At 37.2% G+C, this 19774-nt stretch overlaps 1 protein-coding gene across 4 annotated transcripts in view; it reads left to right on the top strand.

Moving 5' to 3' along the window:
• Positions 1-17900, top strand: part of PTPRK (protein tyrosine phosphatase, receptor type, K) — a 756434-nt gene extending 738534 nt beyond the window's left edge. For 2 of the 4 annotated variants that reach the window (XM_006834676.1, XM_006834677.1), the window contains 3 exons: positions 10035-10198; positions 11641-11776; positions 16392-17900. In XM_006834676.1, coding sequence (XP_006834739.1) covers positions 10035-10198; positions 11641-11776; positions 16392-16445 — 354 coding nt within the window. In that variant the 3' untranslated portion in view covers positions 16446-17900. The remainder of the gene's footprint in view (positions 1-10034; positions 10199-11640; positions 11777-16391) is intronic. The other 2 variants (XM_006834675.1, XM_006834678.1) reach the window with 2 other exon arrangements.
• The last annotated feature ends 1874 nt before the right edge of the window (positions 17901-19774 follow it).

Here is a 19774-nt window from a genome sequence, read left to right on the forward strand (position 1 = left end):
GGCGAATGACTCCCAGATTGGTTGGCAGTGAAGCAGGCTACTTGCTCAAATTCCAATCTCCAGAAATGAGATGTTGACAAAAAGCAAGTTAGCTTTGCCAGAAGGTTCATATATATTAAAAGCTGTTGACACCCCTGAGGAAAATGGCTTGCAGTTGATTGACTGCTCATAGCTGACCTCCTCATGAAAATGATTATGCTGTATCAGATCTCATCGTGGGGAATAGTTACATCATAACTGCCAAATACCGAGAATCAAGGCCCAGCCAAGTTGATAACACAACCTTAACCATCACAGAAAGATATAACTACTGTTGTTAACTGCCGTCAGGTAAGTTCCGACTCATAGCGAACTCTGTATAGGGTTTCTGAGGAGTGGCTGATGAATTTGAACTACTGACCTTGTCATTCAAACCGACCTTGTAGTCCAGTGCTTATCCTATAGTTCCATAAAAGGACTTTAGTTGTTGTTGTTGTTACATGCCATTGAGTAGGTACAGACCCATATCGACCTTATGCACAGCAGAACAAAACACTGCCTGATCCTGGGCCAACCTCACTACTGTTACTACACTTGAGTTCATTGATGCTGCCACTTGGCCAATCCATCTCGTTGGGGTCTTCCTCTTTTACTTTGACCCTCCACTTTACCAAATATGATCTCCTTCTCCAGTGACTGGTCCCTCCTGTCTGAAGTAAAACAGACAACGTTTGGCCCTCTTGGCCTCCAAGGAGCACTCTGGCTGCACTTCTTCCAAAACAGATCTATTGGATCTTTTGGCGGCCCATGGCACTTTCAATATTCTCCTCCAACACCATAACTCAAAAGCATCAATTCTTCTAACAGTCTTCCTTACTCATTGTTTAGCTTTCTCATGCATATGAGGTTATTGAAAATAACATGGCTTGGGTCAGGCACACCTTAGTCCTCAAGCTGACATTCTTTGCTCTTCAACACTTTAAAAAGGTCTTGTGCAGCAGATTTGCCTAAAGCAATACGTTGTTTGATTTCTTGACTGCTGTTTCCACGAGTGTTGATAGTTGATCCAGGAAGAAGTAAGTCCTTGACAACTTCAATCTTTTCTCTGTTGATAAGAATGTAGTTTATTGGTCCACTGGTGAGGATTTTTATTTTCTTGACATTGAAATATTATCCATACCGAAGGCTGTGCTCTTTGATCTTCATCAGTAAATGTTTTAAGTCCTCTTCACTTTCAGCAAGCAAGGTTGTATCATCTGCATATTGCAGGTTGTTTATGAGTCTTCCTCCAATCCTGATGCTATGTTTTTCTTAATATAACCCAGCTTCTTGGATTATATTAAGTTGAATAAGTATGGTGAAAGAATACAACCTTGTCGCACACCTTTCTTAATTTTAGAAATTCAGTGTTCCCATGTTCTGTTCTAACAACTGCTTCTTGGTCCAGGTACAGATTCCTCATAAGCACAATTAAGTGTTCAGAAATACTCATACTTCACAATGTTGTCCATGTCTTGTTGTGATCCACGCTATCAAAACCCTTTGTGTAGTCAATAAAGCATAGATAAACATCTTTCTGCTATTCTCTACTTTCAGCCAAGATCTATTGGACATCAGCAATGATATCCCTTGTTCCACAGCCTCTTCTGAATCTGGCTTGAACCTCTGGAAGTTCTCTGTCAATGTATGATTGTAGCTGTTTCTGTATTACCTTTAGCAAAACTTTACTCACATGGGATATCAAGAGATTGTCCAATGATTTCCACACTCCATTGGGTCACCTCTCTTTGGAATGGGCACAAATATGGATCTCTTCTAATCAGTCAGCTAGATAGTTGTTTTCCAAATTTCTTGGCAGAAATGAGTGAGTGCCTCCTGTGCTGCCTCACTTTCTTGAAAGATTTCAATTTTTATTGAATCAATTCCTGGTGCCTTGTTCTTTGCCAATTCCTTCAATACACCTTGGACTTCCTCCTTCAGTATCATTGGCTCTTGATCATATGCTACCTCCTGAAATGATTGAATATTAACCATTTTCTTTTGTTACAGTGACTCTGTGTATTCATTCCATCTTCTCTTGATGCTTTCTGCATCATTCAATAATTTGCTCAGAGAATCTTTCAATAACAAAATCGAGGCTTGAATTTTTTTCTTCAGTTCCCCAAGCTTGAGAAAAGCTGAGCGTGTTCTTCCTTTTTGGTTTTCTGATTCCAGATCTTTGCACATTCTGTTGTAATATTTGGCTTTATCTTCTTGATCTTTGAAATTTTCTGTTCAGCTCTTGTACCTCCTCATTTCTACTGTGGTTTATGTGTTGCTGTGATTTTGAAAGCTATGCCACAAGTATTTTAAATACCAGCAGGGTCACCAATGGTGGGCAAGTTTCAAATGAGCTTCCAGACAAAGACAGACTAGGAACAAACAGTGACAAACTACTTCTGAATATTTAGCCACTGAAAACCTTATGAATAGCAGACAAAAGGACTTTAGTAGAGATCAGTAAATCTAGAATTTTTAAAAAGAGAGAGATAAAGGAAATTAAATCAGTATAACCAGAAGTTGGTTCTTTGAAAAATAACTGTTAAAATAGAGTGAAAAGGAAAAATGATGATACAAATAGCTACAATAAGAAATGAGAAAGTGGCTATTACTGCCAACTGTTCAGATACAAAAAGGATTATAATACTATGGACAATCTTATGTCAACAAGCTGTGTAATCTAGATGAAATGGACAAATTACTAGAAGCGCACAAAATAATTAAATTGACACAAGAAAAAAATAGAAAGTCTCAATAGATCTATAACAAGTAAAGGAATTAAATCAGTAATCAAATACCTTCCAACAAAGAAAAGTTCAGAGCCACATTGCTTCATTAGGAATGTTACAAAATGTTGAATGCAATAACACCGTTCCTTTTCAAAATCTTTCAAAAATATAAGATAAGTGGATACTTTTAAATTAATTCTATGAGGCCAACATTACCCTTATGCCAAATTCAGATAAAGATACTACAAGAAAACTATAATATTTGTAATGAATATAATGTAAAATTCCTTAACAAAATAGTAGCAGACTTACTCCAAGAGCACAAGGTTTATATACTATAACTATGTGGTATTTATTCCAATAATGCAAGGGTGGTTCTACATTAGAAACTCCATAAATGTAATATACTACATTTGTCATTGTTGTTGTTAAGTGAGATCTAGTTGATTCCGACACATAGCAACCTTGTATAGGGTTTCCAAGGAGCAGTTGGTGAGCTTGAACCGCCGACCTTGCAGTTCAAATGGCTTTGCAGTCTTACTAGAACTAAAATAAAGAATTATATGATCATCTCAATTGATGGAGTAAATGCATTTAACAAAATCCAATACCCTTTCTTGAAAAAAATTCAGCAAACCAAGAACAGAGAGAAATTCCCCAATGTATGCTAAAGGCCATTACAAAAAACTTACAATGAGCATCATATCAAATGGGGAAAGAATAAGTTTTTTTCCTTCTAAGATCAGGAACAAGACAAGGATGACTACTTTGCCCGCTGCTGTTAAGCATTTTACTGTAGACCTAGCCTTATAAAAGCTGTAAGTCATTTCTCTTACTTTTAAAGGTAAAAGAAATAAAAGACAACCAAATCAGAAAGGAAGAACTAAAACTACTTTATTTTCCCAAATGACATGATCTTATATCTAGCATCCTATATATAGGAAATCCCAATGAGTTCATAAGAAAGCTAGTAGGGTGATAAATGAATTCAGCAATTACAGGGTACATCATCAGCACACACACACCAAAAGGTTGTTTATATTTGTCAGCAATGAACAATCTGAAAAAGAAAATAATAATCCAATTTTTATTATCCTCTAAAAGAATGTCCTTGTTGTTGTTAAATGCCGTCGAGTCAGTTCCAACCCATAGCGACCCTGAACAGGGTTTCCGAGGCTGTAAATCTTTACAGGAAGCAGAAAGCCTCATCTTTCTTCCATGAAACAGCTGATAGTTTCAAACTGCTGACCTTGTGGTTCGCAGCCTGATTTGTAACCACTACGCTAACAAAGCTCCTTAAAGAATAGGTACCTAAAAATACATTTAATTAGGGAGATGAAAGACGTGCACTGAAAACTACAAAATGTTGCTGAAAGAAATTATAGAAGACCTAAAGAAATGGAACAGGACCTCATGTTCATGCATTGAAAGACCTAACATGTTAAGATAAAACCATGCTAAAACAGTCCCATACATGAAAATTAACTCAAAACATGGCAGTGATCTAACTATAAGAACTAAACAGTAAACTCTTAGGAAAAAATACAGGGTGAGCATTCATAACCTTTTGACACTAAGTTCTAAGATATGAAATCAAAAGCACAAGCAAAGCATGAAAAAAAATGTTGTATTTCTTTAAAATTAAAAAAAAAATCTGAGTCAAAGATTTTATCAAGAAAGTAAAGGGACATCCTACAGACTGGCATAAAATTGTAGGGAACCTTATATTCAATAAAGCTTTAATATTCAGGAGTATAAAGAACACCAACAACTCCACAGTAAAATGATAACCCAATTGAAAATGGGCAAAGTACTTAAATAAACATTTCACCAAAGAAGACAGATGATCAATAAGGCCATAAATGACCCCCAACAACATTAGTCATCAATGAAGTGCAAATCAAAAGCACTGGGATGGATATTGGAGTCCTGGTGGCACTGTAGAATAAGCACTGGACTGCTAACCCTAAAGCTGTGGTTCAAACCCAGTCACTATGAGTTAAGACCAACTCAACGGCACTTAACAACAACAAGATGGTTATTTAATCCACCACTTATCTGTCAGTGTACCATACTGCAGTGGCTAGTGTATTACTATGAAGCTGAAAGCTATGCCACTGGTATGTTAAATACCAACAGGATCACCCATGGTGAGCAGATTTCAGCAGAACTTACAGACTAAGACAGACCAGGAAGAGGCAGTGGCAGACCATTTTTGAAAGGTTAGCCACGGAAAGCCTCATGAATAGCAGGGAAACATTGTGTGGTATAATGACTGAAGACGAGTCCCTCAGGTCGGAAAGCACTCAACATACAACTGGGGAAAAGCTACTTCCTTAAATTACAGTTGACTTTAATGATATGGATAGAGAAATGCTTTGGGGACCTTCATTTGCTGATGGAACACAATTCAAAATGAGAAGAATCAGTGGCAAACATCCATTAATAATCAGGATTGTTTATATACAATAATCATGTTTTTCATATGTAAATTGAGGCTGAAACTGAAGAAAACTAAAGCAAGAGTGAAAATATAGCTTAAGGTACTTCTCACCTAAATTTAGAGACCCTCTCAAAAACAGATTTGACATATTAGACACTAATGACCAAACCCAGAGGAATTGTGGAATGACATCAATAACAACATGCACAAGGAAAGAAAAACATAAAAAAGACAAGAAAGAAAGAAAAGACCAAAATGGATGTCACAAGAGTCTCTGAAGTTTGTTCTCAAATGTATTGAAGCTAAAGCAACTGGAAGGAATCCAATGATGTAAAAGAGTTGAATAGAAATTTTCAAAGGATAGCTCAGGAAGACAAGGTAAAATATTATAATGAAATGTGCGAGTTAGAGTTAGACAGCCAAAGGGGAAGAACACACTCAGCATTGCCCAAGCTGAAAGACCTAAAGAAAAATCAACCTCGGAGTAGCCATTTTGAAGGACTTTATGGGCAAATTCAACCACACATCTGTCAGTTTGTCACACTGTGGTAGTTTATGTGTTGCTGTGATGCTGGAAGCTATGCCACCAGTATTTTAAATACCAGCAGTGTCACCCATGGTTGACCGATTTTAGCAGAGCTTCCAAAGGCAGATTAGGAAGGAGAGGTGAACCACTTCTAAAACATTTATTGTTGTCATTGTTGTTAAGTGCCATCAAGTTGGTTCCGACCCATAGCAGTCCTGTATAGGGTTTCCTAGGAGCAGCTGGTGAGCTTGTATTGCTGACCTGTGGTTCAAGCCGACTTTTCAGTCTAGCACCTGAACCCACAGTGCCCCACCAGGACTCCACTGCTTGTGAGCTTGAATCACCAACCTTGTGGTTCAAACTGACCTTTTAGTCCAGCACATCACATCAGGACTATGATTAGCAAAAATTAACATTGTCCAACATAGTGCCAGAAGATGAGTCTCTGAGATTGGAAGACATCAAAATATGACTGGTTAAGAGCTGTCTCCTCAAAGTAGAGCTGACCTAACTAAGCAGCATGATGTGAATAAAATTTTTGGAGTCTTCATTTGCCGGTGGGACACAACTCAAAATTAGAAGAAACAGCTGTAAACATCTATTAATAATTCAATGTGGAATATATGAAATATGAATCTAGGAAAACTGAAAGTCATCAAAATGAAATGGAACATATAATGGTCAATATCTTAGACATTAGTGAACTGAAATGGACAGGTCTTAGTTTGAATCAGACAACCTTATAACTTACCATTCTGAGAATATCAAACTGAGAATGACATCACATTCATTGTCAAAAGGGCATTTCAAGATCAATCTTGAAGTAGAGTGGAGTCTGTGGTAGGATCATGTCTATACAAATACAAGGAAGACCAGTTCATACCACTGTTACTCAAATTTGCACACCAGTCAGGGGTGCAAGAAGATGCATTGACAACCAGTGATATGCAGATGACACAACCTCCCTTGCTTGAAACTGAGAGGATAATGAAGATTAAGGAATCTTCATCATCAGCCTGCCACATGGATTTCACCTCAATGTAAAGAAAACAAAAATCCTTACTACTGGACCAATAAACATCGTCATGATAAATGGAGAAAAGATAGAAGTTGTCAAAGATTTCATTTTACTTGGATCTATAATTAAGGAGTCCTGGTATGGTGCTACAGGTTAATGCGCTGGATTGCAAGGTTGGTTTGAACTGCAAGGTTGGCAGTTCAAGCTCATTAGCTGCTTCTCAGAAACCCTATACAGGATTACTACTGTGACATGGAACCAACTTGATAGCACTTACCAACAACAACAACAACAATCAAGGCTCATGAAAATAGAAATCACAAAATCCAATGACATATTGCATTAGGCAAACCTGCCAGAAGTACAAACAGATGTGTTTCAGAAGAAGTATGGTTAGATTGCTCCTTAGATGCAATAATGGTGAGACTTCATCTCTCACACTTTGAACATGTTGTCAGGAAGGACCAATCCCTAGAGAAGGACATCATGTTTGGTGAAGTGGAGGGTTGGTGAAAATGAGAAAATACTGTTAGTGAGAAAATGGGTCACAGTAGCAGTAATAAATAACAATTGTGAGGATGGTGTAGGACCATGCAGTGTTCTGTTTTATTGCATGTAGGGTCACTGTGAGTCAGAACCTCCTCCAGGACACTTAACAACAGCAATGGGATGACTGTAAAGCACAACTGGTAACTGTAGGATAAGCACTGAACTGCTAACCTCATTTCAAACCCACCAGTTGTTCCTTGGAAACCCTATACAGGTTCATTAATAGTTGGAACCAACTCAACAGCACTTAACAACAACAGTACATGAGTCAAAATGGACTGGATGGGAGTTGGTTTGCTGGCTTTGGAGAATAGACATAATCAGAAAAATTGAAAACAGTAAGTGCTGGGTAGGATAAGGAGAAACTGGAAACCAATCCATCACTGATAGGAATGTAAAATGGTACTGTTGAAAACAATTGCATGATCACTAAGAAGTTAAACAGAATTACCATATAACCAGAATGCCATTCCTCGGTGTACGCTGAAAAACTTGGAAGCAGAGACACAAACATAATTTAAACAACAATGTCCATGACATCATTATTTATATATAGCAAAAAGGTGGAAAGAAGTCATGTCCATCATGACTTACAATGTCACAGGTTGAATTGTGCCCCCCAGATAAATTATGTATCCATTTAATTATGTCCCCCTCCCCTAAATATGTATCTGCTTGACTAGTTCATAATTCTTAGTGGTTTGGTAGTTATGAATAATATAATGTGGTAGTTATATGATGATTCCCCATGATGGGATCTGATACCATACACAAATAAAAGGATGAAGGATGGCCAACAATACTCTTGGAGTCCTAGTGTGGCACTTCAGGATAAACACTGGACTGTTAACAGCAAGGTCATCAGTTCAAACCTACCAGCTGCTCCTAAGAAATCCTATACAGGATCACTATGAGTTGGAACTGACTCAGAGGCACTTATCAGCAACAGCACATACCCTTAATCCCATCACAATCCTGAGCCAAAAAGAATTTCCCATGGATGTGATCTGCAACAGTTTCAATCTTACAAAACTGAAAGGACAAAGAAGTGAGCAGAGAAAGAGGAATCTACTACTATGGAGACAAAAGAGCCAGATGTGGAGTATGTCCTTTGGACCTGGAGTCCTTGCCAAGACACACAAAGATTTCCAAGGATTTGTTAACCTACAGATGCTAATCTCAGACAAAGACCATTCTCCAGAGCCAGCACTCTGAATTAACCCTTTGACTGAGTTGAGCCTCCTAAACTGTGAGAGAATCAATTTCTGTTTGTTAAAGCCATCCACTTGTGTTATTTCTGTTAAAGCAGCACTGGATAACTAAGACAGATGCAGAAACAAACTGTGGTATATGCATACAACTGATTATTATTTTGCCAGAAAAATTAGTATAGTTTTGATGTATGGTACAAAGTGGATGAAACTTGAAAATGTTATGCTCAGTCAAACTATCCACAAAAAGACAAGTAATTGTATGATTTCATTTATATGACATATCTAGAATAAGCAGGTATATAGAAACAAAAGCTTATTAAGAGTTATAGGTGTTGGTAGCAAAGGAAATGGAAAATTCTTGCTCAAAGAGTACTGGAATACTGAACAGTGGTTAAGGATGATGAAACCCTTTAGGAAATAGTAGCAATGGTGTCACAGTATGGTGTATGTAATTAATGTCACTGAACTGTACACTTAAAACCTGGTTACAATGACAAATTTTGTGTTACATATATATTTTTTTTGGCCACAATAATTTTTTTAAAAAAAATATTAATGAGTCTAGAATATAAATAACATGTGATAATGAAGGGAAACTTGAGGAAGCAAATGGAGCTAGATCACAGATGAATTTTTAAGCCATGGTAGGCATTTGGATTTTGTGTTAAGATCATTCATTGTTGTTGTTATTGTTGTAAACTGTCACCTAGTTGGTTCCAACTCAGCGACCCTATATAGGGTTTCCGAAGAGCAGTTGGTCAGTTTTGAATTGCCAGTCTTGCAATGCACAGTGCACTGCTGATCCTACAGTGCCACACTAGGGGTCCAAGAAGAAAGGCTTTGCTGACTGGGTATTGGACCCATGTCATGGCAGTGACAGCATCAAATCCTAACCATTAGACAACCAGAGATCATTTGTTATTGTTGTTAAGTGCCATAGAGTTGGTTCTGACCCATAGTGACCATGCATCGGGTTTCCAAGGAGCAGTCGGTGATCTTGAACCACTGACCTTGCGATTCAAATTGACTTTGCAGTCCAGCCCAGTAACCTACAGTGCCACACCACGACTCCCAGGGATCATTTAGAAGTCTTAAAAGCAGAGGAATGGCATGGTCTTATTTACATTCAAAAGGATCATGATGGCTGCAGTATGATGAATTAGAAGGAGATGAAAGCTTATTCAAAGAAATCAAATAGGAGGAAATATAGAACTCATGTGAAGGATGATTGAGAGGTACCTTGCAATGGTTACAGTACAGATGAATAGATGGAAATGCACTCGAAAGTTATTTAGGAAGTATAATCTTAAGAATCGTTTATTTAATATGTGGCACGAGGGAAGTGACCAATACAAAGGGTGAGTCGTGTTTCTGTGTCTGTAATGTAACACATTTCTGTACAATGCACATAGTTAGGACTCATAGCTACTAGACTTAAATGTCACTTATATGCTGGTATTGATTAAGATGCACAACTTATTTTTTGGTAAAAATTACAGTTCCAACTCGTTTACTTGAAAATATTTTTCCTCTACAGCCACAAGAAGGTTATCTGATGGTGCAGCAGTTTCAGTATTTAGGGTGGTCTTCTCACAGAGAAGTGCCTGGCTCTAAACGGTCATTCTTGAAACTGATACTCCAAGTAGAAAAATGGCAGGAAGAATGCGAGGAAGGGGAAGGCAGAACCATCATCCACTGCCTGTGAGTATGGCAACTTGGGCTGGACCTTCAGGGAGTCTTATTGCTCATTTCTTTAGTAAAATTCACATTTTAAAAAATAAGTATACCTAGTATATCTATCTACCTCTAAATATATATAGATATCTATATGTATATAGATATAGATATATTATATACTAACAACCCTAGTAAGTAACTACATACAAATAAGCCCATTTTAACTTGCTTATCAGGTAATTTGACACTGTCTGGCATGTATCTTATTGTTGATGAGTTCCATCAAGATGGTTTTGACTCATAGTGACCCTCTGCAGAGTTTCTGAGGAGTGGCTGGTGGAGTCGAACCACTAACATTTTGGTTAGCAGTTCAGTGCTTTATCCTACAGCACCACACCACAACTCTCTAGAATACCCTAGTTTGTTTGTTCTTTGAAATCTCATGATTCTATAATTAACTACTAATTTAATTTTTTTCTGTTTTTAACAAAATATAGGTGATTATATAGTGGTTTTATTCTTTTAACTATTTTGAACTTTATTCTGAACCACTTTTGTGATTTACAGATTCCAAATATATTGAAATCTCTCAGTATCTCAAGGTGCCCAGATTCCTCTGGGTAAACTACCAGGATGAGGTTACCACCTGTTTCAGCCCCCACTGCCCTCTATACATACATGCACAATTCCACTCAAGCCTAAATCAAACTCACTAGCTCTGGTAGCATAGTGGTTACGAATCAGGCTGCGAACCACAAGGTCAGCAGTTCGAAACTACCAGCTGCTCCGCTGGAGAAAGATGAGGCGTTCTGCTCCCATAAAGATTAACAGCCTCGGAAACCCTGTGCAGGGTCGCTATGAGTCAGAACCGACTCCACGGCACACAACAACAACATGATCAAGTAGATTCCAATGACCACAGTTTATACCCACCAGTTGCTCCTCAGAAACCCTATACAGAGTCGCTATGAGTGGGAACCAACTAGCTGACACTTAACAACAACAACAACAACCCTATAGGCTGGAGTAGAACTGTCCCATACAGTTCCAAGGCTATACTCTCTACTGAAACAGCCTGTCACATCTTTCTTCCATGGAGTGGCTGGTGGGTTTAAACTGCTGACCTTCCAGTTAGCATTCAAGCACTTTAACCACCGCAAAACCTAGGCTTCTTCACATTGTTGTTGTTAAGTGCTATTGAGTCAATTCCTGCTGAACCCTGTATGGGTTTCTGAGGCTTTAAATTTTTGCAGAAGCCAAAAGCCTTATCTTTTTCCCACAGACCAGCTGGCAGGCTCAAACTGTAGACCTTGTAACTCATAGTACAGTGCTTATTGTATCATGATGCAAAATTAGGAGGCAAATTAAAAAAGAGAGAGAGAGTATGTTTTCTTTTCCCAAATATATGATGGCCAATAGTCACCAAATGTAGCTATCTAAAATGTTTTTGCTTTTTTTGCTTTCAGAAATGGTGGTGGACGGAGTGGCATGTTCTGTGCTATAGGCATTGTTGTTGAAATGGTCAAACGGCAAAATGTCGTTGATGTTTTCCATGCAGTAAAGACATTAAGGAACAGCAAGCCAAACATGGTGGAAGCCCCGGTGAGTCACAGAACCTTCCTTATACTTACAAGGGATCTTGGAGACTACTTAGTCTTATACTGTACTTCATACATATGTGGGGAATCAGGTGTATAAGTGTGTCTTTATGGGGATTTTCTTATCTCACTTGTGAGTTGTTGAGTATCTTCTTCTACCCACATATTACATTCAACTGGTAGTGGTGCAGAAAACTATTTTCATTTAATTTGGGAAAAGTATAGTTTTGTTTTTTCTGTCACAGTTGAGTTTCGCTGCAATAACCATTGGTAAATCGCTCTGTAATAAGACTGGACTACCTGCTCTCTAGCCTTTGTTCTTGTTCATTTTTATTTCTTAAAAATTATTTTATTTCTTAAATAAATATTAATAAGAAAAAAGGCTAGAGAGCAGAGTCTAGTCTTATTACAGAACCATTTGCCAAAGGTTATTGCAGCAAATATCTGCTGTGATAGGAAAAAAACACACATATTTACTTTTCCCAAATTAAATGAAAATAATTTTTTGTGCCATCAGTAGTGGTACATGAGCCCTAGGTGTAGAGTTACAGGATAAGCACTAGACTGGTAACTGTAAGGTCAGCAGTTCAAAACCACCAGCCATTCTTGGAAACTCTTTACAGGGTTGCTATGAGTTGAAAATGATGTGACAGCAAACTAAAAAACATACTCAAAAACAAAAACTGGTAAATCATGTGATCTGAGGCTGTATGGGCATTTTAGGTATCTAGGGAGCTCTGGTAATGTAGTGGATTAAAAATTGGGTTGCTAACTACGAGGTCAATAGTTGGAATCAACAAGTTGCTCTGCAGGAGAAAGATGAGGCTTTCTGCTGCCAGAAAGCTTTACAGTCTTGGCAACCCTATGAAGAGTCGCGTGAGTCAGGACCAACTCAGTGGCACACAACCACCACTGCCACCAATATTTTTCAAGATAACTGAAATTTAGTTTAGTCATTATCTCTAATTTTTCATTTCAGAATCAAGTTATAATGGTAAACTTGCTTCATTGACAGTTTTTAACTTTTATCTGTTTTGAAGTCTGGGAAACTACAGAGACTGTAAAGTAGTTTTCATTTACTATCAGTTAAAACTCGTGGTTAGATAAAGAAAATGTATAGTCAGTAATGAAAAGAATAATTCCTTTGACTATTTGATCCTTTACTTAGGGTGGTTGGGGTGGGGACTGTGAGGTGGACTGGATCAAGTTATTACTTGATCAATAGATTGGAAACCTGAATGAAGAACAGTTAGATTCTCAATAAAGTCCCTGTAAATATTAAGTAAATGCCAAACTAATCTTGCTTTACCTCAGCTGGACTCTTTTTGTTGCTCTGCTCATGTACATGTCTATGAATTCCTGAATATGGGCTAAGGAAGATGAACTGAACCAATAACTCAATATTGTAACACTTTATCTCATTGGGGAAAACCATGTGTGTGGCACATCTGGCTGTGTACGTTCTAGATGTGTGGATTTTTTTTTTTTTTTCTGGGTCAGAGCATGAAATTTGTACAGATAACACACCATGCGTATCTCTACAAAAACACCACTGGCATTGAGTTGATGCTAATTTATAGTGATCTTATAGATCAGAGTAGATCTGCTTCATAGGGTTTCCAATACTGAAAATCTTGATGGAAGCCGAATGTATCTTACTCGTGAGGACTGATTGGGGGGGTTGAACCACTGACCTTTTAGTTAGCAATTAAGCACCTTAAACACTGTACTGGGCTTCAGTAATGTTAGAGTGCTATGTGTAAAAGATCCTGCCTTCCTGGAATAGAAATAACAATACAGTTTACTACTACTGTATCCTGTTTCAGACCACCATCAAAGAAATGTTTACTCCTAGAATGTTGAACTATTGTCATAGAGGATATAAGTGGATGCAGCCACCTGCTCATGGGAATCAGTACCAGCTTTATTTTAGCCAATGCTAAGAAGCCACGGTGATGTGGCATTGTATAATCAGCACTGGACTGCGAACCACACAGTCGGCAGTTCATATCCACCAGCTGCTCCTCAGAAACCCTGTACGGGGTTGCTATGAGTTAGAATCAACTCAACAGCACTTAACATGGTGCCCTGGTAGCACAATGGTTAAGCAGTTCAACTGCTCTACTAACCAAAATATTATATAGCTCTAGTGCACAGCATACAATATCTTACTCACTCTGCTAGTGGCATTTGCTAATTGATACTTTGAACATTCCTTATGATAAACCTAAAAACTAACCCACTACAATTGAATCAATTCCAATTCATAGCAACCCTATATAGGGTTTCCAAGATGGTGTAATTTGTAGACTATGGGAGGGAACCTCTGCTTATTTGCATAATACTTTCTAAAGTTCCCAATAGTACAGACCACAGTGTTCTTATGATGCTTGCATTTGTTAGGACTCACAATATCAAAACACAACCAGAGTGTTTATAAAATAAGAGATAATAGGTATGCATATGCTGGGTAAGAAAGTTAAAATTCTCTTAACACATTTAACTTTGAAAAAGATAAATGTCTGTGGGTTAAAAACATATGTGTGGTGGGATCGGGTCTGGTGCAGCTGTGTAGTTAGTCACAGAAAAGTGAACCAGAAAAACCAAGACATCATTGTTGCTTACCCTACACTTATCAAGATGATCAGATAACTAAAATGAGCAATTCAATAAACCTTTAAAGCATTTTCACCACTTCCTGCGCCTGGATTGCTCACACAAGATATGCAGTGCTTCCTGAGGCAAAAGTTGAAGAGTTAGTTTATACTGTTTCATTTTTATGAGTGACAGCAGACATCTGCCCCTTCTCACATCCCTTCTACACCACACTGCGCTTCTGCAGTTGATTGTCATTATCGGGTTTATTATAATTATCTGGACAAGATGATGTTGGTTTCAACTGGGTTGCTGGCAGTGGAAATGGAGAAAGAGATGTGAGGGGTTTGAAGGAAGAATTTTCAGCTTTCTTATAGCTGAATGGCTGTTAGTTATGTCTTTAAGCATTTTACTATGCAAAGAAAAATTTTTAAATGTAAACTTTGTGATTTTCCCTCAGACCAAACCTTATTAAAACAATCAGAGCAGCCGCTCTTAGCCTAAGAAATCAGTGGTTGACCTCCAAATCTAACCCTTGCTCCCCACCTTTAGTTTGGAAAAGAGAAAAAAAACAAAAACAAAACAACAGGGTAAACTTTGCCATTCCAAATAGCTACTATTTCTTTTACATTCTACATTCGTGTCCCATAAATTCTGACTAAACATACCAGCCTCTAATTTGTGTTTAGCCAGGGTTAATGATTATTTCAGTGTGCTGTTGAGTTGAGCTGACAAGTATGCTAAGAAAATTTAGAGTGTAAACAAAATCTCTAGAGACCTGTTAAAAAGATGTAGCTGTTTCAAGCAATTTTGGGCTCTTTAGATGTACTTGCCACAGTGGTAGACTGATTTAGGTCACATCTACTTGATAATTAGGGTAGGACCTCTTGGAAAGTTTGATTATCCCAGTTTATTGCTGGAGACACCTGGAATCTCATTCAAAATAATCTGCCTTTTAAATTGTCAACAGTTTCATCTACTTTGAGAACATTTTAATGAGTTCCATATTATCATCATTTGGATTTTATAAATTCTTTATAATGGAGTAATCGAGAGAAGGTGATTGCAATCAAATGTTTTATTGTCAACCAAGTTGTCTTAAATTTATAAAAGCAGAAGAAAGAAATCTTCAGAGAAAAAGGCTCAGAAAATTTAAGAACCATTAGTCATTCCTAAAGATTATTTACTCTGATGAATCAAAAATAGAAGATGGCAGATAAAAATGGCTTTTCTAAAATAATGTGCAATGTGGCAAAGAATATTTGCACATGTTCATTGTAGCATTACTTACAATAGAAGAGAGAGAGAGAGAGAAAGAGAGACAGAAAGAAAGAGACAACCTAACAGATAATCCATGTGATAGATTTTTGGATAATATAGAAACTGTGTTACAAAAGAAATGTTTAATAACATGGGAAAAGACTCAAATATTAAGCAAAAGATAGCAAAATATAAAATTCTATTCTGAAATATATACAATTATATTTATTCTGAAATAATTATAACTGTATTTCAACCTTGCATAAAAATACACTGAAACAAAATAAATCAAGATTTTAGCAGCAGTTGCTTCTGAGAATAAAATTATATATAGAAAGACTTTTCCTGATTCTTTGTATTTTTATATGCTGAGAAATGTTTGTATAATGATCAGGTATTACTATTGTAAGAGTTCTAAAGATTTGAAGCAAAGTTTGAAGGAAAAATTTAGTCAAAAATAGCATTTTTTTTTTACTTTTTAAGTTTATTTTTCTGAAACTGGGATTATTTAGACTCAAATGTAAATGATGTACACCAAAATGTTAAGCTTACATATAGATATATAATGCATTCCTTGAGTAATCTGAACTGTTGAGTACTTAGGTGGCGCAGGATTGGGCAGTATTTTGTTCAGTTGTGCATAGGATCTCTGTGAGTCACCAACTCAATGGCACCTAACAACAGTAACAATTATTTACCATTAGCCTTCTTCTCTGTCTTAGTTTTCCTAACTTTTCTTTATTTTCTTTGTTGCCATCTTTCAGGAGCAGTACCGTTTTTGTTATGACGTAGCTTTGGAGTACCTGGAATCATCTTAGTTGGGTGAGACTTTCGAAAGCTCATCCAAGAAGAAACCTGTTAATCCATTGAGCCAGCAGTTGTACCTGTTATGCCGGTGCAGAAAGATTTTAATGTGGGGGGTGGGGGACACTTTTACATTCAAGAAGTAAAAGTATTTTTCTTATGAAGTTGTGTATCTTAATAAAAAGGACTGAATTAGTTTCTATTACTGTATTATAGCATCAACATTTTGTGCCACAGAAATTATATTTAATAAGAACCAGATTCAAATACCACTTGGTCAAATGAGAACTTCTCAGTGTTTGTACAGTGAATGTCCAGCCTTTGCTCCCCTGGTTTCAGCAAAGCAACTACCACATGTTGCATGAATCAGTACTTCCCATGTGGCATTTCTCTCTCTTTTTTTCAGATAAAAGATGTTCAGTCTCAAAGAAGAAAAGCTGTACACATTCATAGTAAATTTCATTTTTTTTATGTTTCAAGTGTAGCAGATCTCTATATAAATATATAAATATATATAACTGGCTTATTTTCTGTTGATGTGCAATGATGGCTGGATCATTTAAAGTTCTTTCCACATAAGCCAAAGATTCAAGTGTAAATATGTCTATATGGAGAAAGCACATTATATTTATTGGTTACTCACATTCCTTTCTGATGGTTAAAAAAACTACCACCATACAATCATTTTTCTCTCCCCACCCCCAAGAAAACTTTTTTCTTTAGCTAAAATTAACTGTAAACGGTTTTTGTAGATTGATTTTTTGGTATGTTTTAGTGTAAGTAGAGGGCAAACTTTTTATTAATAAACCAAGAAGCAATGGTCTTTATAGTAACTTTCTTGTGCATATACCTGTGTATTAAATTTCTGTAAGACACCTTGGCCATTGGGTCTTTTAATATAGGACCAAATTAAAACATTTGCTGAAAATGTCTAGTTTTTCATTGTTTCATTTAGGTAGATAATAGTTTGATGATCACATATAATAAATGCACACATTCAAAGGCCTTGCTGATAACTGAATTACACAATGTTGAACATAGCTTTTAAGCATTGTTTAAATTTTTAAGGAATCAGTCTTTTCAATCTGTGGTCAAGCACTGGTCAAGAAAACCAGATGGCAACATTTATGCTTTCAGGGTCAAGTTTTAGCAAACTGTAAACTCTTAGGTGATAAAATGTTTCTTTTGATGTTTACATGCACAAGCTTTGGTTTCCGACCATTGCAAGTGTGAAGAAACAATACTAGATTACTGTTTTGTGCATTGTCATGGGATTCTCAAGTGAACCTTCCTACATGTGGTCTTGTTCACATGTTCCATGTAGCTGTAACTTCACATCATCAGCTTGCAGTTTGTTATTGACTAAAGCATTCCAATATCCTCCTTCTAGATTGCCAGTACATGACATGGTGCTTATAAAGATTTAATTAAAGTAGGAGTGAAATAAAGTTTTATAATTATGATAGTTATTGTTGGTACTTTATTTTCGGCTCTTTATCTTCATGCCTTCACTGCCCCCAAAACAGCCATTTCTATATTCATTCCAAGAAGCTGGGTGGTACAGACAATTGTCACTCGTTGCTAGCTGAAAGTTGATGGTTCGAACTCACCAAGCAGTCCCATGGAAGAAAGGCCTGACAATGTTCTCCCATAAAGATTGTTGTTGTTGTTGTTGTGTGCCTTCAAGTCTGTTTAGGCTCACTGTGACCCTGTATAAAGTTTCCGAGGGGTGGCTGGTGAGTTTGAACTGCCAACCTTGCAGTACAGTGCTTATCCTACAGCGCCACACCAGGACTATTACAACCAAGGAAATCCTATAGGACTTAGCTTATCTCTGTACCACATGGCGTCACCTTGAGTCCGAATTCACTCACTAGCAGTGTTTTCTTTGTTGTTTAATTTTTAGTATAATCATTGGTATATGTATATCTCAGAAATTCTATTTAAAGAAAAACTGATGTCCAGGCACTAATTTTTATCATGTTTCCCCACCCCATTCTATATTAAATACCATAAATTGCAGGTAAGTAAGTGAAAGTGGATGACAAGATGGACAGCTATTTTCTCTTTTTAACTCTCTCTATCTGCATTGCATTGTCTTTTTTACATAATAAACATTGCCTTACTTATTCCTTAATAACAAATTTTATAAATAGTAATTATTGTGATTTACAGATGAAATTGAAGCTAATGAGTCTGACTTAGCACCTTACTCTTCCACTAAATTCCCTAATGGTTTGACAAAGAAAAGTTGACACTAAGTGCCATCCAGCAGATTCCACTCATAGTGACCCCGTATAGGTTTTCCAAGGAGAGGGGAGCTAAAAGGTTGACAGTTTGAACTGCCAACTTTTCAGTTCAAACCGACTTTGTGGTCCGGTGCTTACCCTATGAGGAAATTGATTTCCTCATAAAGTATCACTATGACCATATTCAGCTCCTGTTTGTTGTCTGTATTATTAGAACATTTGTAACTTTCAGTAGTAAGAATTTGGATAAAAGGATGAATTTCCATTAAAATCTGAAGGCATTTAACAGACTCCACAGAAACTGACCCAAATTCACAAAAGATTTCTTTACTCAGTAATGTTCATGGTGCTGATCCTATTGAGGATTCTGCTTTGCAATGTGTCAGTTCTACTCACAAGCTTGCACACATACCACCAAACTCACCACAGATACAACTGTCTGTGTGTCCTCTAAAATTCAAGTAAAAAACCAGAGGAGCTCACCTGCTCACTCGCTCGCTCTCTGACAGGAAATAAAAATGGGATGACTGCTTTATTTGAACACCACAGAAACCAATTCATCAGGAGCCAGTGGGGTCACAGGTGGTACTTAAATCTGATTTTTCTCAAAATTCATATTTAAAAAGTCATATTTTATAGCCTTGTGGAGCTCCCTGTCAAAGTCTCATAAATGACCATGTCCCTCCTAGCTCTTTGCTGAGTAGACATCGTAGCCGAGCTTGAAAAGTAGTTACGCCTTTCATAGTGACAGCCTCCTCTCCCTGTAAGTTACTCTTTATTGACTATCATGAAAATAACACTCCCTATGTATTGTTGTGTAAAGTGCCTTTGAGTCAATTCCAACCCATAGCAACCCTGTATAGGGTTTCCAAGGAGCAGCTGGTGAGTTTGAACCACTGACCTTGCAGTTCAAATGACATTGCAGTGTTATGCATTAGCCCACAGCACCACACCTATGCATTATCAGTAGGGAAATGTCAGGAATATTTGGGCCATACACACACAAACTGAGCTGGGAATTTATGAGTTTTTACCAAATACTCTTTTTTTCCCCATGTTTTATTGTGAATTATATATTTGACATGAGAGAACTT

The sequence above is a fragment of the Chrysochloris asiatica genome, unplaced genomic scaffold (genome assembly GCF_000296735.1).
Source record: "Chrysochloris asiatica unplaced genomic scaffold, ChrAsi1.0 scaffold00013, whole genome shotgun sequence".
In the NCBI taxonomy this organism is placed as follows: Eukaryota; Metazoa; Chordata; class Mammalia; order Afrosoricida; family Chrysochloridae; genus Chrysochloris; species Chrysochloris asiatica.